The 25,898-nt window shown below is 30.8% G+C and overlaps 1 protein-coding gene across 1 annotated transcript in view; it reads right to left on the bottom strand.

The window, feature by feature from the left end:
- Positions 1-25,555, bottom strand: part of LOC125071385 (myosuppressin-like) — a 36,040-nt gene extending 10,485 nt beyond the window's left edge. Inside the window, exon 1 of the mRNA XM_047681605.1 lies at positions 25,448-25,555. Coding sequence (XP_047537561.1) covers positions 25,448-25,458 — 11 coding nt within the window. The 5' untranslated portion in view covers positions 25,459-25,555. The remainder of the gene's footprint in view (positions 1-25,447) is intronic.
- Between the last annotated feature and the right edge of the window lie 343 nt (positions 25,556-25,898).

Below are 25,898 nucleotides of genomic sequence, written 5' to 3'. Positions count from 1 at the left end.
CGCGCATCCACAGGACACTGGAGGCTGACTCGGGACCCGCATCAATTTATCTTGGAGACGTCAGCGCCCGTATTTTAGAGTTGCACTCTCTTATCGATTTTCCCGATCACGTAATCGATTATTGACTTAAAAAATTATTTTTAAATAAAGACGTGTATTAGATAGACGTGAAGGGAAGTTTATTTTAACACTTTGGTGTATATATAGTTCAATTTTAATTATTCAACAATGAATATTGAATATCGAAACCAATTCTCTTTAAACAAAAATTGTGTGTTAGTTTTCTATTCTACGATGTTTTAATTCATCTTATTGATTAGGTGAGCCAGTACTCTACGTAAAATAGATTAATAGATTAATTGTTATTAAATGAATTTATAATTAACTTATTTACAGGTTGACCTCTATTTATATGATGTAGCCTTTATTTGATTATGAAAACAATCGCACACTTAAAAAATGCATTAAACACTGGAGAATATAATTAATAATCATATAATGATTAAAATTATTTGATGTCACAAAACCAAACCTTTCAGCCAAGCAAAGTAATGAACCATCTTTTATTGCATAAATGTGTACATAATAAAAAAACAATCGATTATTTTTTTTATAATATTCAAATAATATTAATTATGTTTTTAATATTTAAACATAGTAACACTAAATAAACACCCACTTAAAACATACCTTTGCCATTATAAAAATAATATGAATCATACATAAATTGCTTAAACTTTTTAGAGAACTGTGTCTCGTCGTGTGTCCTGTGCTTAATCTATATCCGGTACACGTTGGAGTATCCGCCATCGGACTATGACATATTACACTTTGTATTATAATATTGTCTGCGGTTTTGGTTAGTCTTTATGATTAGCCGAAATGAGTCAGACTTTCATAGCATTTCGCTAACGCATTAGAAACTTGTGTCATTTTAATATATACGAAGTTTTATAGCTCATTTTAATATTTTTTCGATAATTATTTCGGATTGATGACATCACTAGTGCGTGCGTACGTGCAAATTCGCACGCAAATGTTCTATAAACGCACAATGCAACACTACATCACTATTCGCAAGCTTGAACTATTTAACTACATCTTTCAGCTACAAAAAAATATTTAGAGCTATTTTAGACTTTATTGCTCTAGTAATAAGATCGTAAAAAAAACTTGATCGATTGAAGTTTCTTTGATGTAAAAGTAAATTACATTTTAAACTTTAATAATCACGCTTTAAGGTATAATTTTGTTTAATGGTTTTAAATATTTGGTTTGTTAATAGTTCATTAGTGAAGAACGTATTGCAATTTCAAATGCATACGGGAAATTGAGCTCTATTTGCATATATTTTAAAGTAAATATCGTAAATGATACAATTATTAAAATTGATAGGTTAAAAGATACTTTACAGCTATCCAATTTCAATTAGAAATTGTGATAAAGACATGAAAGTTTCGTTCAATTTAATTCTTTGCTTAATGACTTTCAATAAAGTTTATCGAATATTAAATTAAGGGAACGGAAATTATTGCTATAAAATACATAACATAATTTTATCTTATTTTTAATAGTATTCGCAAATGTCTTTCGCGCGTTGCAATGAACTTTAATTGTTTTTTTTTTGTAAACGCTACTCTGATATTACACGCACGTCACCTACTGTACGTTTATGTCATTGACGGTAAACTTTACGAAAAGAGACGTACATAGCTGAGGTTATCTTTAGCTGAAATTGCCTATAAAAGAGCTGAGATACCTATAGAGCAAAGGGTAATGAAACGAGAGCCGGACAAACACCCAGAATGGTTCTCGAGTTTCAGTCTTTCAGGAAGCATTAGCATTAGCATTAGCATTAGCAGCCTGTAAATTTTCCCACTGCTGGGCTAAAGGCCTCCTCTCCCTTTGAGGAGAAAGTTTGGAGCATATTCCACCACGCTGCTCCAAAGCGGGTTGGCGGAATACACATGTGGCAGAATTTCGTTAAAATTAGACACATGCAGGTTTCCTCACGATGTTTTCCTTCACCGCCGACCACGAGATAAATTATAAACACAAATTTAGCACATGAAAATTCAGTGGTGCCTGCCTGGGTTTGAACCCGAAATCATTCATCATTTTCTAAGTTCAATAATAGAAAAATATTAAACAGAATACACAGATAAGACTATAATTAAGTCTAAAATAGCTGAGTCGTTTACTGTATAAAAATGTTACAAAGGTCGTAACTTTGTGCAAGTTGCACATTGTTACAAATTAGTTAGTACTTTGTTTCATTAGAGGCAACTAGAGTCCAGGTAATCTAACACGGTAACTAGCAGACGACGGTAATTGACGACACGGGATACGAATTAACCATTTAATTGTTGATTTCTCACCATTTACCTGCGGGCGTTCGTATTTATATAATTATTATAAAAAAATCAATTGACTTTACAAGCGAATTCGAAACAGATGTGAGTTCTTAATTCTAAATATTTATAAACATAGACATCAATCGATCTACGTGTATGTACTTCTATTTTTTTTAATCGATATATTTATGATGCTATGACCCATAGCTAAGTTTAGAAACATAAAAGACTTTTATCTTTCTATTGGGAAAGAAATCTAATCTTAAACAAGTTTGATTGTTTCTTAAGATAATTAATTTGAAAAAAAAAACAGAATAGCATTTTTTGTGCAGTTTTTTTATGTACAATTTCTAAGTGTTTATGTATTGATAATTGTTCTGCAATGAGTTCAAATATTTTGTATAATTTTGTATAATTTTGTATAAGGTGTATAAACTTACATCATTAACATTTACATCGACTTACTTCATACCACGTTTGATGAAATTTTGTATGAAGCAAGATCAGTGGTTTGATATATCAGTATACATTATTAGTTATTTTTCGGTTGCTTACATTAAGCCTATAATTTTTTTTTGTAATGTAATATCTAAATATATCTGAAAGTTTAACAGTAGAGAAAGAATCAATTGTTAATTTTAGTTTTCAAATAATTTACAGAATCGTCTAATATTACTCTGTATTCGGAAAAGTCTATAAATCTGAAATAGCTGTTTTAAATTTACTATAGAAAAAATTTACAAAGGTCGTAACTCTACATTACGCTTTAGTAGTCTCAATATATGTTCGAATTTGTTTTGCCTTTTCCATCTTTGACTCAAATATTGTCGTCACCTTTACGCCCTGAGTACATCTTGTGGAATAAAACTTATATAAAAATCATAGTGTGTGAAATTGTGTCGTGATCGCGATATACTTGATATTGGGAAACCGCGGTAGCTTAAAATAAGTATTTTGCTCATGTCTCTTAATTCTAAAAAATAGTTCTTTTATCTATATAATTCGAGTAAACCACATTACGATTACATATTTAATCTATGATAAATTTAGTTTATTAACAATTCGATTTACGACTACCAGCGCCATCTATTGGATACATTTGTACTTTAAGCATAAATGCTTACAACTTAAATTACAGAAAGAAATCAACGATTTTTTTACACTGACACCACATACATAAGTTGCTTTATCACATAGCATCGTCTTAGAAGTTGTACAATGCTTTAAATTATCTAATTTCGCGTTTATACAACTTTATCTGAATTACACAAACCCTCACCGCTGCTTTACCGCCTCGACAGCTGAATTAGAAAATATAAAAAATACCATATGTCCTTTTCCGGAACTCAAACACTCTGACAGAGTTACTTTTGAATTTATAGTATAGATTTATTTGTCTAATGTATTATAATATATTAATAAAATAGATAGGCCAGGTAGGTATGTTTTTAAATAATAACGATTTTATTATTCTTATTTTATATGTGTTTTTACGGGATCGATAGAATCATAACTGTCGGTTAAATCCGTTCCAAATCCTAAAAAGTTTTGCTTTCGATAGTCAGCCTGTTGTGGAGGTTACACGAATTATAATTCTGCGCTAGGACTGTAAATGTTAATTAGTTTAGCAAACTGTACCATCTTGTGTATGAAACTAACATAACCCGAATTTAACCCGGATAAAACAGCATTAAACAGCTAGTCTGGTAATGAAAACGGCATATATTTATATGATACTCGTTTTTGCCCGCGGTTTCGCCTGCGTGTTAGTAGAGGCGGTCGTTGGGTTAGGTATGAAAAGCAGCCATGTCCTTTTAATTTCGTTTCATAGGTTCAGCCGTGCAAGTGTAAGAGACCGAGACAATAATCCGTATAAATTAAGGACATTAGAATAACTCAGTTAATAGTGTCTATTTAAATACTTTGTTAAGAGAAGAAATAATTAAAAAACTTAGCTTGTTAATGAGGAGACACGTTCTGAATGTATAATCTTCCGCCGCAGAGGTTAACTAACTGCTCGCTAATTTACGACTTTTCTATTTGCAATAGTTCGCTCGTTAAACTTTTATTGTGCGTCATGGAATGCATATTTTTTTGTAATATTGCCTTACATATTAATTTTTTTATTATCTGTGCGTTACGTTTCTATAGACTGACTCAGCATGATCTAATTTACAACAATTTATGCGCTCACTTCACTAATTTATGCGCTTGTTCATTGGATTCAAAGTATCTAAAATAATAAAAAATATACACTATATGTAATGAGGTTTTACTTATTTTTTTAAATGGTAACACCATCAATTTTATACTTTAAATTAACAATTGAAATTGGTATTTTTTTTTTTTTAAAACATTAAGTCACTACTACGCTGAATAATACATAAATACATCTAGTCCCATGTTAGGACTAATATTATTCGAAGTTATTTTATATAGATCGACATGAAATGACTACTTATTATATGACAAAGACTCCCGCCGCGTCTGTCTGTCCGAATGCGATACTCTCAACAACTACCGAATAGATTTTCTTATGGAGTTATCAATGGAGTTTTGGGTAAATTGACTGACTTATGAAGGAAAATATGCCGACTGGAAGCTGTACTAGAGTACAAATAAATTTGTTTCAATTATTCAAAAAACAGACTTAAAAAAATTTTTAGATACTTGGTGGTAGAGTTTAGTCCAAGACCGTCTGGGTAGTACCGCAAAACTCGGTATTGTTGATAGCTTGATTAGCCTATATTATATTGGCTAACTTTGAGTGTCACTACAAGCACAAGAGACATAACATCTTAGTTCTTAAGCTTGGTGGCGTATTGGCGCTGTAAGGAATGGTTTATATTTCTTACGGTGCCATTGTCTATGGACACTGGTGACCACTTACCATCAGGTGGTTACTCGGCCGCCAAACGATATCATAAAAAAAATCGCTTTATTTTCCAAATGTGACTCCAAATAATGAATCTTTGTTGCCCTGGTGCTTCTAGAGCTCCAAATCCGGCCCTGTGGCATGTCTTAATTCGTTATCTATCAGTCATAATGTTAAATTCTATCGTACATCATAAATATGTTCCACTCGTATTTCATAGTAATCTCAAACTGATTATACGTTAATTTACGCGTTATAATATTATGTTTCATAATTAGGTCTTCCAAAATATAATAGCTATATTGTAATTACGTGTAAACACGGCTCTATGATAATTATATTTCTTGTAAATACATTGGACATACAAAAGTATGATATCAAAACTCCTTAAAAAAAAAACTTACTACCGTTAAGTATATTACTTTAATTATTGAAACAGATTATAAGTTTTTCTATGTTACACGATTATTTAAAAATTAGTCATATATAAACTGTTTTCTTATTTAATTTTGGGACTTGTCCTAAACAGATACGTCAGTCAGTCCCGTAAAATTGGAACGAAATTTTTTACGCGGCTCACAGTAGAGGTAACTGAATTTTTGAGTTTGATTATTCTCATTACATTTTTTTACATTAACAGCCTGTAAATTTCCCACTACTGGGCTAAGGCCTCCTCTTCCTTTGAGGAGAAGGTTTTTGGAGCATATTCCACCAAGCTGCTCAAATGGGGCTTGGTTGAATACACATGTGGCAGAAATTCGTTGAAATTAGACACAAGCAGGTTTCCTCACGATGTTTTTCTTCAACGTCGAGCACGAGTTGAATTATAAACACAAATTAAGCACATGAAAATTCAGTGGTGCCTGCCTGGGTTTGATCCTGATACCATCGGTTAAGATGCACTCGTTCGAACCACTGGGCCATCTCGGCTCTAATTCTAAAACTTTATTAATTTATTTAATTGTTTCTGCTTTTATTATAATAAATAGATATATACATAATATATAGAGAAACGGAATTCGTTGGTGTATCATATAAGCTAAAGCTAGCTCTACCTATATAGCGTCAATATGTTTTTATATTTCAGCTTGTGACTGTTTTAATTGATTTTGTAAAAAAAAAAAGAACAAATATTTTATAAACTATTTATCAATTAAGTTTAAAATTAAAGATAAATGTTTATTTGATATTTTCTGTAATATATTTTGATATTATCTATTAGATTACGTGCATGAAAAACTTTTTAGTCAATTGTTTTTTTTTTTAATAGTTTACATGCAAAGTATACACTAATTACAAACTATGCAGTCCAACTTAAGTTAGTCTATATCCGACAAGCTATAAATACAAAAAGAAAATATATATCGGTGACTGTACAAATGAATCGCTTTTAATAGTGCTCATTAGTCAGCAATGTACGCTAGTTGAAGCTTTAAATAGTTTTAATAAACCAAAAGCGAGTGTTATTTTGCTTAATCTAATTCTGTACACGTACTCTGTCTTGGTTATTTGTAGTATAGTGCATTAATAAAAGGAAAATAAGGATTTTGTAAAGGTGCTTGTACACATTAAACATAATATATGAACTACTGATTTTTCTATATGTTATTAAAACGAAATTAGTAGTACAAATATATTTCATCTAGCTTCTGAGATACTTTACCCGGCCTGGTATCTGAACCCGGAACCTCGGGATCTGCGGCCTATATAGCCACTACACCAACGAGACAGTAATTAATAATTATTTGTCTATGTTTACTGAATGGATAAGCAAGAAAATTATCCCGTGTGTATCAGACGGACACAGAAATATATTTTTTTTTGTAAGACAAAGTAGTTATACGCATAACGCTATTATGTCTCGAACGTAAAGAGGAATACAGTAAAAGCCTTAAGTAAGTGAATCCATCCACATTTCAGAGACGAAAAATATATCTTGAGAAATATTTCACATAGGATTTTTATTAAATAAGTTTAATAACTCGAAAAATAAAGTTAAACCCTTTTGTTTTGGTGACTTCAATTTGTTAAATATTAAAAAAAATAGATTTATTTTATATGGAGATAAAAAAGGCTTTAGCACTGTTAATAAAAATATAATAATTTAAAAGTCCAAAAACGTACAAAAAAAGACATGAATGTCAAAATTGGTTTTAAAATTCTACATGCAAATGAAGGCGCTTAAAGCCGTTGATCCTTTGCCTCATCTCTCTCCGGTTTAAAAAAAAAATGAATAAAACGTCAAATCTTAGTTGTTATTATATATATATAAAAAACAATTATATTAAAATCTGTATCAGTATTTTTTATCTGTATGTATTTTTAATTATCTGTATTTTATTAGTTTAAGTCCAACAACCAACATTTATAAATAGCAACATCGGTCCCATGGTAATGTCAGCTTATATTGCCAATAAGGAATAACAAATACTGCGCAATGCCTATTTATTTTGGCGACGGTATGCCGTCAGGTGATCCATTAGCGCATCTACCGTCCCACTATCAACATAAAATAAAGCTGCGAACCGATCTCCGCTTAAATCCCAATTGATTCGTTCTTTCATTAAGAGTTATATAGTAACACGGCGTGTAAACAAATACCTGTGGACGCGTGATTGTAACAAATTGTTCAGGTTATTTGTACGTGACTGGGACGATACAACTCAATACAGCTTACGGTGTCTCGCTGAAATTACACTTGATTTGTATTGCCTGCCGTTTGATACATTTGTTTTATCTTATAGACTTAGGATGTGTAATGTTGGTTTCTGACCTAGAATAATAAAGAGGGAAATAAGAAAATATGTCTATGGGCGATTGACAGAAAAATACAAATAGGTGTCTGGTTTCTAATTAATGTTATTTTATTTATAACAAGACTTAGTACTAGGTTTGTTTAGTTAGTCCGTAAATTTAATACGGAGGATTTACTAGGAATTAAAGATAAATGGAGTATCGAGTCATTAATATTACTTCGAATTTTAATTAATATTATTGTATAAAATTATTAACAGTTTTGTTTCTAATTACTGTTTGCAGAAATTTCCTTTTTTTTCTTTATTTATTTTACTCGGTGATAGGACTTTGCGTGAGGGTTGGCACCAGCCACACATATTCTACCGGCATAGAGCAATAATTAGTTTTTTTTGTTTGAAGGGTTTGAAGGGTGAGAGGCAGTGTCACTACTGGGACAAGGGATATAAAATCGTAGTTCCCAAGGTGGGTGGGTGGCCATGCAATCATTAATACTTCTTACAGCGTGAATGTCGATGTTGACCACTTACCACTAGGTCGTGGTGGTAGATTAAAAATATGTTATTTATAGCTTTTAACTCTCACGTGGGTATATTACATTCTTAATCCTTACCTAAGAAAAATAACTGTTGTGTGTTTCGGACAAGAAATGGGCATTCCCCATAGGTTACTAAAACCTATTGATAATACAAACTTTGATCCGACATATCTACTGTTGACATATCGATTTAGAATGCATGAAGGAACAGATTCAATTCAACATCGAATGGAATATAATTCAGAAAAAAATTCAACCAATGAGATCTTTCTAAATATTTAAATACATAACACAACGCGATTTTAGCGCTATAAAGAGGCGAAGAGTGGCAAGTAACCATTTAAAATTATGCAGATGAAGTAAAGGCGTAATTCGTTACAAGATGTTTTAGGAGGTCGGGAGTTGGGAGTCGGAGACTCTTTTATATTTAAATGCTAATGTCTTTACTTGGTATTTTGAATGGTTCGTCGTGGGCGGTTTAGTAATTGCCGACTTGTGATATGCCGTCATTTGCATTTCAAACATTTTTCTATACCTGAGGTTTGTGCCCAAAGTACTATCGTTTTTAAATTTCAAGCGACATATAATACACTAACTGTTGTGTCGATGAGAGTGAACCCAAACCATGGTCTGAACTGAAGATTTTCTATTACCAACATAATTATTATAATTCTCTCTCTCTTTCTCTCGTGCGTTGAAGGAAAACATCGTTGGAAAAACTACATATGTATAACGGAAATTTGTCGAACGTTCATCCACAGAGTCGTATTACAACAGCGTTGTGGGTTTAACTCCTAAACTTTTGAAAAAGAGAGAAGACCTTCATCGAGCAGTGAAACATTTATAGGCTGTTACTTAACTTAACTTTACTTTACTTAAAATATTATAATATTAAAATAGACAGAGACGGAAAATTTGAATTAACACAGGGATAATGAAATGACAATATATCAACCGAATACTCGGGATCCCTGAATGTTATAACCTGATGACTAGCCAAATGTGTGCGAAGCTAAGGTATAGTAAAATTATTTCCTTTTTCTTATAATCTCATACTTGTTAGCAGGGCTTTGTGCGAACTCGTCTAGGTAGGTTACTCACATCACATATTATACCGCTAAGCAGCAATAGTGAGCCAATGTAATTATGAAAAATAGAAACTGAACGCTTTAGTTACCAACGTTGGTGACGTATTGGCGATGGTCATATGGTTAATGGCCAGTGTGGGCGGTTGTGACCTCAAATCATCATCATACTTCTGTCGAGATGATAATTTTGAAATCGATACTTCAAATCAAAAGAATGGATCGAATATGAATATAAAATGAGTAAGAAAGAGCTTTAAAAGTAGCTTCAGTGACAAAAAAGATGTTAGAAAACAAATGACAGTCGAATTGACATCCATTGCAGAGAGATCAATAAAAAATCCAAATCAAATCACATCAAAATATATTTATTCAAATATACTGTTAAAGTACTTTTAAATTTTAAACATTAGCAGCGTTTCGGGTAGTGGAGTCTACGTCTACTAAATTCTATGACGTGCGCTCTGTAAATCGCTAAAGTTTATAGAAGTTAGTGTATTCGTGGAGTTGTTCTTCAAACAGATCTAAATGAGAGTCACCAATGCGAAGCCAGTACAGGATGCGCGTAAGAGTTTTTTCTTTTTAATGTCATCTGTAGGCGGACTGGTATTTGAGCCAGCTGATGGTAAGTGGTCACTGCTGTAAAATCAATTTAATATTGGGAGTCTCTTGTGCCTGTAGTTAACATAACAATATTAATCATTCCTTTTCTTATTTTAATTGTTTTATTTATAAATTTATTTTAATTATTCTTTCAGAATAGAGAATATTTAAAAATAAACGAAGTTTTTATTTATATATTGTCTTCTTTAAAAATAAGTTCTTAATGACCTTTTTGTAGTACTAAACAAAAACAGACTACAAACGAAATGAAAGCGGCTGTGCTTTTACTTTGTACTGTTTAATTTCAGCTTAGCCATTGTGTACGGTATTCAAGGAACATTGTTAAAGTTAAGAGATGCACTACGTAGGGTTGCCATATTCACGTGTGGGAAACAGGACCAAAGAAAAGAACTTTACCCGAAATTTATCTAAATTAGACCATTGGTCATCTATATATGTAGTAAAAACATATACTTTAGTATGCAATATTTATATATTAGAGTTAAATAAAAAGTGTCTCTTCTGATTGTAGGTGGAATTATTTTATTTAGATTTCCATTATTATCGGTGTTTTCCTTGAGTCTTTAAAAACCATTCAATAAACTTAGATACGCTAAGGTGTTTTTTTTTCTCAAAGGCAACCGCTTGGCTAAATTCATGGTAGTTGACGCTTATGGTCGACCGCGATAACTGACAGGTCAGGGGCATTAGAAAAAAACAATAAATACGATACTTTTTGCAACATGGACACCCTAACTATAACATATAATCCAGAGTACAAAATTAATCTGAAATCATGTTGAACCGGAGAGTATAAAATATTATAATTAACTCATTTGTGTTTCAAACGTCTGAAAATTTGATTAAAAGTCGGCGGGAAGTGCGAAAAGTGACAGTTGACATGCCGCCATGATGGATAGTGACCGGCGGCCATTATGCCGCGACACGGTTACGTTCAGCATTGTTAATTACAACTCCACAGCTAATTACTCGGCCAAATAAATATGCAAATAACCCACAGAGTGAACTCTGTTTAATATTTTTTTTATTACTTTTTTAAACACTTTATCGTTGGCTTTTTAGTGTAGGATGTTTGACATTTAAAAAAGGGTAGAATTTTAATGGTTCATCACAATAAATGAAAATATTCAAAGAAACAAGTTTTATTAAATATTTATATAAAACTTTATTTTAAAAAGTTGCTTGGATTTTGTAGCATTTTGAGAAACTAAGTAATAATATCCACTGATCTTATATAAACTTAAGTTCGTTGTATTTATAGGGATATTCATAGAGATATATATTGCCTACGTGCACCATAACACGTTTTGATATAAAATAACAATGGATCATTTAAATTCGAGAACAAGAGATAAATTATTATCTTTGAAGAAACCTTTGTAATAACTGAATAATAATTGTATCATCATTCAAATAACTCTTTATCTTATTTCATTTTTTTTTATGAATTAAATAATAATAATAATAAGTTATAAAAACTCCTTATTTAACAATTATAGTAAAAAATTATAATACTACGAAGAATAGCGAATAAAAATAATTTAATGAAATAATGATTTTCTGGAAAAAAATATATGTTTACTTTATTAAATCTTTTAAAAGTCAGACGGAAACAAAAATATATTTGAAACTTGAGTACAGAAAATGTAAACAATAAGAATTGATTTACGGACGGAAAGGACAAAACCAATCCGGTACGTATTCCACCCGGAGGCCCTGAGCAAACAGTTAATAATATATCTGTAATTGTTGCTGGCAATACACATCCCACGACACACGAGTTTTCTTAAGAATAATAAAAAAATATATATTAAAAAAAAATATTTTTTTGAACAAAAACATTTTCATTTAAATATGAATGATTTTTTTAAATAATCTATAGGTTACACATATAGACATATTTCTTATTTGTAAATCATGGCTGTATATATTTTTCCATTTGATATTCGGTATTCAAACTAAAACTAAAAAGACATTTTAATAATAATACTGATTCCATTATTTTTTTTTAAGGCGGAAAAAAATATAAAAGATTATCAATGAATGCTTTAAAAAGTATTAAATATCGAATATTATTTTAATTTAAACAATTTTCTAGAGAAAAAAAAGCATACACTTGCTAATACGTACTTTTATTAGTTCTAGCTCCGAATGCAAGCTTAGACAAACGTAAAGGTAGAAATTTGTGTAAGATAGTTCTAATTTACACCAAAAATTTCTATTTACGATTTAATTAAAAGCGACCTGCAAGTCTCATTACAGCGAAATATGTTCTAAATTATGAAGCGGTTGCCACAAACCGTTTAACGAAAGGTAAAACTACAATTAAAATTGCACTGACTGTACTGAGAGGAGTGTTTTGATATTATAAAAATCGTTGTTTTGTTTACGTTGTGACAAATAATATTCTAGTATTTTTGATGCGATGAAATAGAGCTCAATTGACTCAGTTGCTCTTTTTGCGTAGAAAGACGCATGAGTACGGCCCGTACTCATGTACGGTAGGTGGTGTTTGTACGGGACTACCCGTACTGTACGGGTAATCCCGTACGAACACCACCCGCCGTACAAATCCACAACCAACGTAAGTTACTATATAATAACTACTTTGCTGTATAGTACTGAGTTTCTTGCCGGTTCTTCTCGGTAGATTCTACTTTCCAAACCGGTGGTAATTTAACATTTAATTCAACACTGCAACATAACGATTTAAAAGCGATTTTATTATACTCGAAATAAATAATATTTTGATTTTTAATTAATATTTATTTACGAGTTGTAATGCTTACTATATTCAAATAAATATTGATAAATTATGTTATCTCCGTATGAGAAGCCGAGGATCGTCTTCGGTGGAATAAGGTATACACGTATAAATTTTGTCACGTTTTTTCTTCATCACTGTCGAGCATGATTTGAAAAAATTGATTAAATCAGTTGATATTAAGACGTTCTAACCACATAACATAATGGATTAGCATTTTTTTTTTAGCATTAGCAGCCCGTAAATGTCCCACTGCTGGGATAAAGGCCTCCTCTCCCTTTGAGGAGAAGGTTTGGAGCATATTCCACCACGCTGCTCCAATGCGGGTTGGCGAGATACACATGTGACAGAATTTCGTTGAAATTAGACACATGCAGGTTTCCTCACGATGTTTTCCTTCACCGCCGAGCACGAGATGAATTATAAACACAAATTAAGCACATGAAATTTCAGTGATGCCTGCCTGGGTTTGAATCCGAAATCATCGGTTAAGATGCACGCGTTCTAGCCACTGGGCCATCTCGGCTCTTACATAATGGATGGTTTTGCTTAAAAAAGATTTAATAATTATACATATTACACATTATACATATAAATATATATATATTATATTTATATGTATAAACATTATATATATATATATATATATATATATATATATATATAAAGTATATAAAGTCTTCCCGTCGCATGTACCTTCGCGATAAACTCAAAAACTACCGAAAAAAATTTTATACGGTTTTCACTAATGGATGAAGTCATTCATGAGGAACGTGTACGTGTATTCCTAATGGTATAGTTTAAATATGACTGAAATATGAAGATAATACTTGAAGTTGTCAGAAAAAATGGTGCCAACCAATATATATGTATATTACGACACAAACCTTATATTAAGATCCTTATTTCCCGTGCGAAGACGGGTCTGATGGCTTAGGTATTAATTAATAATTTAATAATAAAAATAACCGTTAAAAACAACTACTGTCAAGTGTTTTTAACCAATTATTTTGAAAACATAAAGCGATACATTTATTTTTCATCTATTCCAATTTATTTTCGACAAATTAATAGTACACGGACATATCGTGCAATGCCTAAAGGTAGACATGGCCGTAATTTGAATTCGGAATATAATTAATACTGTTAATGCAAAACGTTACGATGGCAAAAAGGACTATATAATTATATTTTATTAAATTTTTATACAACTATTCTTATTCGTATATAACGCAACTTAACTTTGAATAACGCGTTTACAGTTTACGTTTGCTTTTTCATTAATTCGGCATTCAAATGTCAGTATGGCCGTTACATGTAGGTTATACTTCATGAAAATGTAGAATGTTCTCTCTAGTTTGTAACTTCTAAATATTAATTAAAGAATAATTATTTTTCAAGCACGTTGTTCTTGAAATTAGAGCTTTCAAATATTTGACTTCATAATCAATACTAATATTATAAATGCATTAGTAACTCTGTCTGTATGTCTGTTACGTTTTCATGCCAACACCACTAAACCGAATTTTATGAAATTTGGTATGAAGTTAGCTTGAACATAGTTTACTTTTTAATACGTAGACGTTCCCTCCCCTCCCCTGCCATGTAAGCGTAAACTACTATAAAAAATATAAACATAACATGATTATAGAAGGCGAGGAGTTGGTATTTACATGACTGACATGTATATTATATTTTTTTATGAATATTGTACTACCAATTTATTTTCGAAAATTAGTTACATTTTATTCTGCCTCTTCTTGGAAGAAATATTTTAAGCATTTGCTTAATTTAACACGCACTTTGTCGGCACACATTCAGGCGGTTTCTTGCCTGTGTTGGTCCTAATGTTGGGTCAAAGTATTGGGTTAAATTGTCCAAGAAAAGTTTGCAGTTTAAATGCTAGTTGGTTGAATTGAAAAAACTATTGTTTGTTGTATAAGTCTAGTAAAATATTTTTACAATTTATTTGAAGAATATTAAATTACAGAAATGTATACTTAACAAAAATATATCGTGAATTTATTCGGAAAATATTGAGCAATAAAATAAAGTTAGTCGATAAAATGTGATGATAAAATTAATAAACTATAATTGCCTAAGAAGCTTCAAAGTTCATATTACTTAACGATAATTATCTAGAAAATGTATAAAATGATTTGTTTTAAGATTTGTTACTTTTAGTGTAATTATTTTAACATTAATTCTTATTGTATTTTAAATGTGTTTTTGTTTATTCCACAAAGTCGAAATAGAAAAAGAATAAATATTTATTATTTAACCTAAATTTTTAATAAAAAAGATTGTTTTTTGTATATTTAACATAGTTAGGTAGTCTGGCAAATGGACTGAATGGTTAGCACTGCCCATAATTTTTTTTATTTTAAGACATATCAACTACTTGGAAAATAAGATTTATTGTCCCTTGTGCCTGTGGTTGTCTATACTAATAAATTAATATTACTTTTATTGCCAGAAAACCTGTAAGAATATATTCATTTATTTAAAGTTTATTTATAGCATATTATTTATAAGTATCCAAAAAAAAGATACACATTAAATCAAAAATCAAAATTAAAATATAGTTTATACAAACGAGCTCTTCAAGCAGTTTTAATTGGTAAATTTACAGATCTGTATTAAAAGTAAAGCTACCACCGGTTCGTAATGTAGATTCGACAAAGAAGAACCGGCAAGAAACTCATTAATTACTCTTTTCTAAAACTCTTTGAAAAACAATGTTAGTTAAATGAAAATACATACTGCCTGTAAGTCAACAAGTATTAGCTCCACGCTTTTTTATCATCTAAATATTGTGTTGAATGATATGCCTTTTGAACGTTTTTTTTTAAACTTAGTTATTGTTAAAATTAATCAATGTTAGTTAAGCAATTTATGCGCTCCTTCAAATACAAGACTAGGCATTATTAAGCAAAAATATTAAAACTAGGTGAAATGATTGAAGATGTGGTTAAATTGTGTTTATAAAGCACTTCGCGTATTCGTCGTGGCTAGAAAACATCGTGAGTTAACCTGCATGACATCCATCAACATTAATTTTAAAGTATGAGTGTATCTAAATATGTAAAATTCTTTTATGCCATAAATTGCAAGTAATCCTCGCAGATAAACTTTATTTGAAAGTTTGAAAAAAGAAACTATGAAATTTTTTTTTTTATGGATTCTTTTTTACTTTAGTCCCAAAATTAAGGTTCGTTGACAGTATTTAAAAAAAAAAGTTGAAAACGCTATACAAAACACGCAATAGAAAATTGACAAATTGTCTATTAGGCGTCAAATTCGGTTTCACGTTAACAAACTGAAGTCACTGTATCGTGTTCCTGAGCGTGGCAAGTTATGCTTTCTAACGACCTAATTTAACCAAGGAAAGCTGTTTGGAAAGGGGTTTTTGTTAATTATTGCACCAAAAATACCGATTTTTTTAGTTAGTTCTGTTGAGTACACCATGAGCGTAAGTGTTATGTGTGTAGGTATGTTTAAGACAAAAATGTATATTTTATTTATTTAGTGTCTACACACATTATAGTATACACATATATAGGCTCCTGGAAACACACGAGTCAGAATTTTATCCGACTCAAATTAAACAATTGCAAACTCTATGATGCTTCCTAGATTTGAACCCGCAATCATCGGTTAGGATTCTCATGTCACTGGATCATCTATTGTTTAAATAATATAATATCTTATTTCTCCATTGGACTTTAGAAATAGACGACCGAACCCAAAACTGTGGATACTTGATAGTTATTTGATAACAATAATAGCAATAGAAAAGTTCTTGAATAAGAAATGAAATATTATTATACACTAGCAGTGTCCGCGACTTCGTGCGCGTTAGAATTTAACTAAAAAGTTATTGTAGTAGTCTAAGTTACTCCTTATTACATCAGCTATCTGCCAGTGAAAGTCCCGTCAAAATCGGTCCATTCGTTTCAGAGATTAGCCGGAACAAACAGACAGACAGACAGACAGACAGACAGAAAAAGATGTTATTTTGGTATATGTCCGTGTATACATACATATACATTTAGTAAAAAGCGGTTACTTTAATGTTACAAATAGATACTCCAATTTTATTATATATATAGATAAATGCGTGTGTCAGTTTATTTGTTACGCCTTCGTCTAAACTCCTCAACCGATATTCATAAACGTAAGATACATCACCAACACCAAGCCAAAACTATGAGAGTAAATTTAAAATGTGTATAAAACTGATTTAAAAATATTTCCTATAAATATTCTGCAAAAAAATTCATTAAAAATATAACACCTCGCCTTATTGCCTCCCCTGATGACAGAAGGGCTGGATCATTTTTTGCCCAAAGGATCGTAATTGCGATTCAACGGGGAAATGCTAGCAGCATTTTTGACACCATTTCACGCGGTCATGATTTGTACAGTAACTATTTTTAATTCTCTTTTTTTATAGTTAAGGGATCGATGTTAATAATTCTTAACTTACTTAACTTAAATCAAAGCAAGTAAATCTTATTTCCAAATAATAGTCAAGCCTTAAATATATATTCAGAAAATTCGTAAACGAATAGAGTTAAATGTTATTATTTAAAATCTTTCGAAAAGAAAAAGTAATTTTCCGCTTAACTCAAGAAGATTACGTCAAAACTTTGACCTTTGTGTTGTAATTATAAAAATTATCTTCTTTAAAAATACAATTTTCTTTCAAATGAAACACCGCGAGGAATGTTGACGTACATCTTCAATCCCTTGACCGAAAGAGATATAAATTTCAGAAACATCGCGCAACAAGTGTCGAGATCGTAATTATTTTAAAGAGAAAATACTTAATTTTCATAGTGTTGTTACTAGTAATTTATTTAATTTAAATAAAGAACCGATATGTCCCAGTGAAGAGAGCATAAATTTACATCGCAATTTCAAATTTAATTCGGAGTTCTATAAAGATTTGTTTATCTATACAAATATTTTAAATGTGAAAGTAACTTTATCTGTGTATCACTCCTTCACGGTCTAACCACTGAACAGAATTGCTTGAACTTCAAGAGGCTACTTTTCCACCTCCTCCAACCTCCAACCTCAAAAACGCGAGCAAAGATGAGGGCTTCAACTGGTATTAAATGTTATCACGTGATAAATATTTAACACGTGCTTGGCGGTGAGACATAACATCATTAATAAAGTAACCCGAATTGAAGAAGCTTGACGTAGTAAGTTCTAACTTTTCTTAAAATGAGTGGCGGCCTCTGCCCCTAGTCCCGCATATTTACGAACTGTGATATTTTTATTTCATTAGCAATAGAGTAAGCGTCTTGTACGGACAGTCTGTGGTCAAGCGTTATTTTATTATTTAATATTATTTAAATATTTGTAATCATGTTTCGCACTATACAAGATCCTGTTTCCCTGTAATTTTATTTTGATTAAGAATTTCGTTAATGAGCGGAATGGTGGAATTGCATAGGATCGCAATAGTTTATTCCTAAATACTATAATATAAATATTATGTAGTAACCTTCTTCTCAAAATGGAGGGGTCTTAGCCCAACAGTGGGACATTTATAGGCTGTTACTTTACTTCTATTAATAATTATTTAAAAATAAATTATACGAACTATCAAAATAATTTAAAATTATCGGTAAAAGAATTTGACTTAAAGTTGTCAACATAAAAAAAAAAAAACATTTTTTATTAATAGCTTGAGCCGACTATTACGTCGGTTCGGTATATTTTACGTCGGTTTTAAAAACGAAATAGTAAATTAAAATAAAACTGTTCACTGTTTCACAATCTGTGTTTTAAAATCTGACGAAGGGAAGGAGATTGAAAACGGAATAGCCGTTTATTTGTAGCGCTCATTATTGAAATTCCAGAACAAACCCGTTGGAGAATTCGCCAAAACAAAGTAAGTGGAATAAATTAAAACACGATGTTACGGTTAGTTATTGCTATAAAAGTTCATAAAGTATTTTTTTTTAAAGGTCGACCACGCTTTTCGCCCACTTGACCACCATCGCCCATAGTACATTGGCGCTGTAAAATTTTGAGACTATTTCTTACATCACCAATAACCGTCCCTTATGCGCGCATCTTTACCGATTATTTCGGGTTCAAACCCAGGCAGACACAACTGAATTTTCATGTGCTTAATTTGTGTTTATAATTCCTCTCGTGCTCGGCGGTGACGGAAAACATCGCGAGGAAACCTGCATGTGTCTAATTTCAAGGAAATTCTGCCTTGTGTATTCCAATATGGTGGATGGTGGAATATGCTCCAAACCTTCTCTCAAAAGGGAGGGGTCTTAGCCCAAAAGTGGGACATTTACAGGCTGTTACTTTACTTTAACTAACAATTATTTAAAAACAAACTATACGAACTATCAAAATAATTTAAAATTATCGGTAAAAGAATTTGACGTAAAGTTGCCATCATAAAAAAAAATATATATATTAATAGCTTGAGCCGACTATTACGTCGGTTCGGTAAATTTTATTATATATATTATAGCAGTAAGAAATTTACAGACTGCTAATGTAATGTAATAAAAAAGAAGTACGTATTACAACAGAATATTTACCAGATTCATCCATTCACATTGGGTCTAACGCGTTTATCGTTATGATAAATAAAAACATATTAGTTTAGTAATGTTTACATATTTTATTCGTTACATTATTGTAATATATACGCTCTTAGTCTGGTAGAATGGTAGAATGGTAGTCCGACAAGGATTGGAAAGATATTAAAAAAAAAAAAAAATTAGTTCCATCATGGATTTGAAAATGGAACCTCATGACCTAAAGTCGAACAGATTATACTAAAGAGTATCCTTACCCAAATTAACATTTGATTTTGAATAAAATGGAAAGTTAAATTTGTTTATTTTCAATCGAGTTTTAAGTGACGAATTAATTCAATGAAATGTAGACGAGTAAAATGATCCCTTTATATAATTTTTTTATAAATCCATGAACTACTCTTATATTTAAGACTATATGTATGTACTATTATATCCTAAAGGTTGTAATAATACCATAGTATTCAGATTTCTTGGAAGAATTTATTTATCTGAAACTTTGAGTAATATTGTGCGCTACTATGAAACTAACTACTTTATGTACGAAAATCCTTGAAGAAGATATAACGCATAAACAACTCCATGGAAGGGTTAAAATTATATAGTTATATATTAGGTCCTATATTCATCCATGGCGTTAAACTTTCGTACCAAATTTCATCAACTTTGGTTCAGAGGTTTTTTTTTTATTATTTAATTTACAACATCCACGGGCTCACAGTTGCCCGTGCTTTTTTTACATTTTATTTTTCTAAATTATGTCGTTATTTTATATTTTTACCAAACATCAGCAGATCTTCGCTGGACTACGGGCCTATCGTCTTCTTGGAAGACGTGGCCCACACTGACATTTTTTTTTTTCAATTTAAAATAATATATAAATAATCCATAATAAATAATATATGATAATATATAATTTATAAAAATACTGTATATAGTAGTTTTTTTTTAATCCTAATTACTGCAATCCATGCTCCGTGCTCGATCAGAGAGAGTACAGCCTCGGCGACTCTGATGTCGCGTTTATGTTCAGAGGTTTAATCGTGAAAGCCTAACAGAAGATAGAGTTTCGCACTTATAATATTGGTATATTGTATATATTTTTGAGTACCACCAATGGTTTTAAATAGTAACAAAACTATATTATTGTAAGGAATAAATATTGGAAGATTTGAAAACAAAAATGAATTTCTTCCACAGAATTTCTTTTTGAACCAGTCTTAGGTGTTCCAGGATCAGTAAATCATTGTAGACCTTCTTTACTATTTAATAAATCATTATTATTAATAAGCTCGAGTTAATTGATAACGAATTTCATATATTATTATATAATAAAATAATGCTGTTATTTGAAATGGACACTCCTGAGCAATGAGTAACTATAACTATACAACTGCTCACTTGTTCTTCTTGTATTGATTAACATTTTATATTGGTAGCTTTACATAAAATCTTGAATGATTACCATTCAATTCTTATGAGACAGATGGATACTAGAACAAATATTTTTAAAATTATTTTCATAATATAAATCCTCTAAAATTAATAAACATGAAAATATTGTATATACTAGGTGTTTTGAACAAAAAAAAATGATTTGCCGTTATTAAGTTGTATTTTTTGATAAATTGTAAACATAAATTGAAACCCTATATATAAGAATATAATATATTTCTTTATACAAACATTTAATCTATAGAATAGTATGTACTCTGGACGTGCATTTAACTTGTAGTGTGTAACTTAAACCACAGCCCACAGTCTAAGTAATATCATAATTTCAAGCACGTACAAATATGTTTGTACTGAAAGTTTATCGGTGAAGCGTAAGAGAGAAATAAGCTTTCGAATATGATATTAAATATGCAAATTGTAAAGTTCAAACTTTTTAAAACAAGCTTTCATTTCATTACGTGCTAACGCGAATAAAAACCGGTAAGTTTTTTATTCGAGCGTAAAAATTGTGCGTCAATTTTACTGAAACCAGTTTGACAGATTTCTTAATCTCAATGAACAAATCCACTTTGATTTTTCTGTAGTTGTTAATTCTACAAACATACTTACTAACTTATACTTACAAATTATGAGTATTTATGTTCTATTTACTTTTAGGTTAAATACGAACATACTTTAAACCGCAGAGCGAGGTTTTTCATACATTTCGCTTGTCAAGAATGATACGCGACATTCACTGTATTTGACTAGTTGAGCCTGTGGTATAACCGGCGTTCTAAAACTTTGCACACAAACCGTCGCCTCCCAATTTACACCCTCGAGGTTAGAATTACAAAAGCCCAGCCTATATCCTGCCCCGGGATTCAGACTATCTCCGCACTAAATTTCATCTGAATCGATTCAGCGTTTTAAGCGTGTTAAGGTAACGGACAGAGCTACCGTTGCAATTATAATATTAGTGAGGATATAAATAACATTTATGTCATACATGTATATCATCGTCAGACGCTTTTCAACATATCACGAGTTCTTACAGAATGCTGGGCTAAGGCCTCCTGTCCCTTTGAGGAGAAGGTCTTGGAGCATATTTCACCAATGCGGGTTGGTTAAATACAGATGTGGCAGAATTTTGTTGAAATTAGACACATGCAGGTTTCATCACGATGTTTTCCTTCACCGCCGAGAACGAGATGAATTATAAACACAAATAAAGCACATGAAAATTCAGTGGTGCCTGCCTGGGTTTGAACCCGAAATTATCGGTTAAGATGCACGCGTTCTAACCACTGGGCCATCTTGGCTTATAATATACTTGACCTTTTTCAATTTAGTATAGAAAACAGACGAAAAAACTTGGAATAACTCATGGGATTCGCCCAAAGAGTGAACAGTGTTGTAAAAATAAAATTATTACACTAAACCATCAATGCGCCGCCAACCAGAGGAACTAAGATTATATTTTAATTGTACCGGTATTGCTGTTCATGGGTAGACTTACTGTTAAGATGGTAATTCCACCCAGATGGGCCTATGTACAGCCAACGGCAACTCCATATAAAATCCTAAAGACGAGAGAAAGAAGCTCCGAAATTATAATATTTGATGCTGTGATTCACGCGTGTTTTTATATCACAATTTTCTTGTAAATAATAATAACAAATCGTACTATTTATTACATTATTCTACTTTATAAAGTATTACATATTTTCCCTCAACTTTTCATTTAACAGTTAAATAAGTATTTGTTGTTTTGAATTATAATGAACCATTGTTTATGAAAATTAGTATAAATTTTCATTCAAGTTATACTATATCAATTATATATTCATATAGAATCGAACTGTGATATAGAATTATATAAACATATTGTATTCATTTATATGACATTTTATTGTGTACGAGAACATTGCGTTCACTCTTTTTACAACAAAAGTCTAAATTTATAATGGATGAAACTACAAAGTGCAACTACTTATGATATAGATAGGCGGCCGAGCAAATAGATCACCTGATGGTACGTGGTCACCAACGCCTACAAACAATGGTGCTTTAAGAAATATTACCCATGCCTTACATCGCCAATGCGCCACAATCTTGTCTATTGTTTTTTTTTATGTTAGATTAGGTGGCAAACGAGCAGGAGGCTCACCTGATGGAAAGTGACTACCACCGCCCATGGACATCTGCAACACCGGGGGCTTGCAGGTGTGTTGTGCCTGTGGCTCACGCATTCTTGAAATCGGAATACTAAGTACTGCTGTTTGGCGATAGAGTATGTGATGTGTGGATGACCTACCCAAACGGGCTTGCACAAAGTCCTACCACCAAGTTAAAGTATAAAATGTTTTTACTAATTTTAAGTCTTCTTATGTATCAGTATAGATACACACAAATATTTAATTTAAAACTCGGTAACTAGTAACTACTGATATTCATGTCGCTTTACTTTTACTTTGTTTTGTATTAATAGTGAAGAAACCAATTGTAGCAAAATATCATACTAATTTATTAAAAATAAATAGAACTAAACAAATACGGTCGATCATTTACTTTTCATATAACATATAACCTTTTCATAAACGTTGTTATTATCAAACATCTATAACATCACTCGTAAATGTCAAACATGGCCACCCGTTGAACTGTCATGACATTGAATTTTCTGGATTTAATATCGAAATTTCTCGATTATACGATTTTTCTAACGATCTGTAATTGTGGATAGGTTTCGATCGGGTCTATCGTAGACCTGCACGAGATTATTAATAGGAAATATATTTTGATTTTGATAATATTTTATTATTTTTATTAAAGGTTCTATTTAATTATTTGATTAATTTAAATGTATAATAACATTTTCTTATTTGTATCAAAAGAAAATATGAAGGAAAACATTTTTTATCAAATCGCAAGACTGCCTACATAAACAGTGACCCTTTTCCACGTATATTATATCCTTTCAGTTTTAAATACCTTTCATTTTGGTTTTACTTTATTTAACAATAAAATAACATTTATATATTTATCCAATTTTTACGGTGATTTCCACGAAAGTGAAAGTAACTAAAGTCTACAATTATAAAAGTTGGCATAACTTCTTTTATCTTGGACGTGACCTTTGTTACGAAATGATTTTTTTAATTTCAATTCCCAATAGAAAAAAGGTTTTAAGTTTTATAGTTATTATTGTTGAAAAAGTTTTCCTATGTTTTCCTTTGTTATTATAATACATAAATACATGCTTATTATAAGATTAGCGACCCACCCCGGCTTCGCACGGGCGCAATTTATTAATAAGGAAAATGACATAATATAAATATAATTTACAACACTCAGGAATAATGTACGTTTCTACGGGTGTCCCACATACCCCAATTCACGTGGGGGAAACGCGTAATGCGTTTTTCCAGCGAAAAAAAGAAAGAAGGTTTCTACGAGGGATTTTTTTTTAGAATTGTATTATTAGTTCCGGGTATTAACCCCTATGAACTAACAGGGAAATTGTACCTCTTTTTAAATTTACAAATTTTCAAAAATAATTACTAAAAGTGTTTGATGCTATTTACAAATTCATAGTGTGTTTGCTTGAGTTGATTTTTTATTTGCATCGTATTTATTATATTTTCATTCAATGAAATATTATTTATAACTTTGATTTGTTTACTTTACTTGAGCAAGAATTAATATTAGTTATTTTTTTTAATGTCACTCAAATAATTTATATATTTTTTTTATATTAAAATTTTGAATTTCAATTTGCGAATATTAAATAATTCTGTAGATAACTATTAATAATTTACTATACGCTAAATATGTTTATAATTTTTATTTTTAACAAACGTGCCTATTTAACAATTTAAAGGTTGTTAAATAGACTAAATCCTCGTTTTAAGGATATAGATAAGTACACTTATAACCCAAACTTCCTTAAAACTCGATAGTATTTCTTTGAAACAAAATACAATTGTAACAATAATCCCTTTTAGTTTGTTTCGCAGCTTCCGTTCAGGTAAATAAATAACATTAGGAGAACACTTTAGAAAAACTATTTATGATTTTGTCTTTTAATGATTGACATTATTGGTGAAAAAATGCCAATAATGGTTTATGTAATATAAATTCTCTCATTGCATTTTTATTCAATAAATTTAAAACATATCGTATTTTATTTTATTATATTCTTTAACTTAAATTAAAGAAAAATATGTATTATTTGATTTCCTCTTTAGAGAAACTATATTGATTAAGTTGTTAAAATATAAAAAGTTTGGTTATATTTACATAACCGCTATTTTTATTTTATACCGTATAGAACATTTTAAAACTGTTCCCGAATGATCTTTAATATTACAATCCATTAATAATTATTATTACAGAAATAGTATTTTTTAAAAGTATAGTTTCAAAAGTTACTTACCCGAAAGCCATTGCTACGATTCTACGTTGGTGCTACGTCTGCTACGTCTGCTACAACGCGAGTGCGGTGTTCGGGAGATCGCGCGCCTTATATCTGGGCGGATCGGACCGCCCTACGACCCGCCCAATGCCTTATGGAAAATTAAGATTACACATACCGATTTTTTATTGGATTTTATGGGATGTTTTCAAAGAGTATTAGAATATTGTAGCTGTTTGTTTTGTTTAATATTATTTACCTATTGCTTGAAGTAATAAAACGCTGTTTACTGTATTATATTTTGAGATATTATGTGTGCATATATTATGTATGCATATTTAAATGAAATATATGATGGTCCCTGAAAGAAACAATGGAAAATGGCATTTAAATTTTTCGATAGTTTATGATATTTTCCTTAGATTAGCTTAGTGTTTATTACGCACTTTGATAGATTATAATTTACCGAAAA

This window comes from Vanessa atalanta, chromosome 19 (genome assembly GCF_905147765.1).
Source record: "Vanessa atalanta chromosome 19, ilVanAtal1.2, whole genome shotgun sequence".
NCBI classification, from domain to species: domain Eukaryota; kingdom Metazoa; phylum Arthropoda; class Insecta; order Lepidoptera; family Nymphalidae; genus Vanessa; species Vanessa atalanta.
Note: the sequence above shows the minus strand (reverse complement) of the source record. Positions and strands in the feature narration are given on the sequence as shown.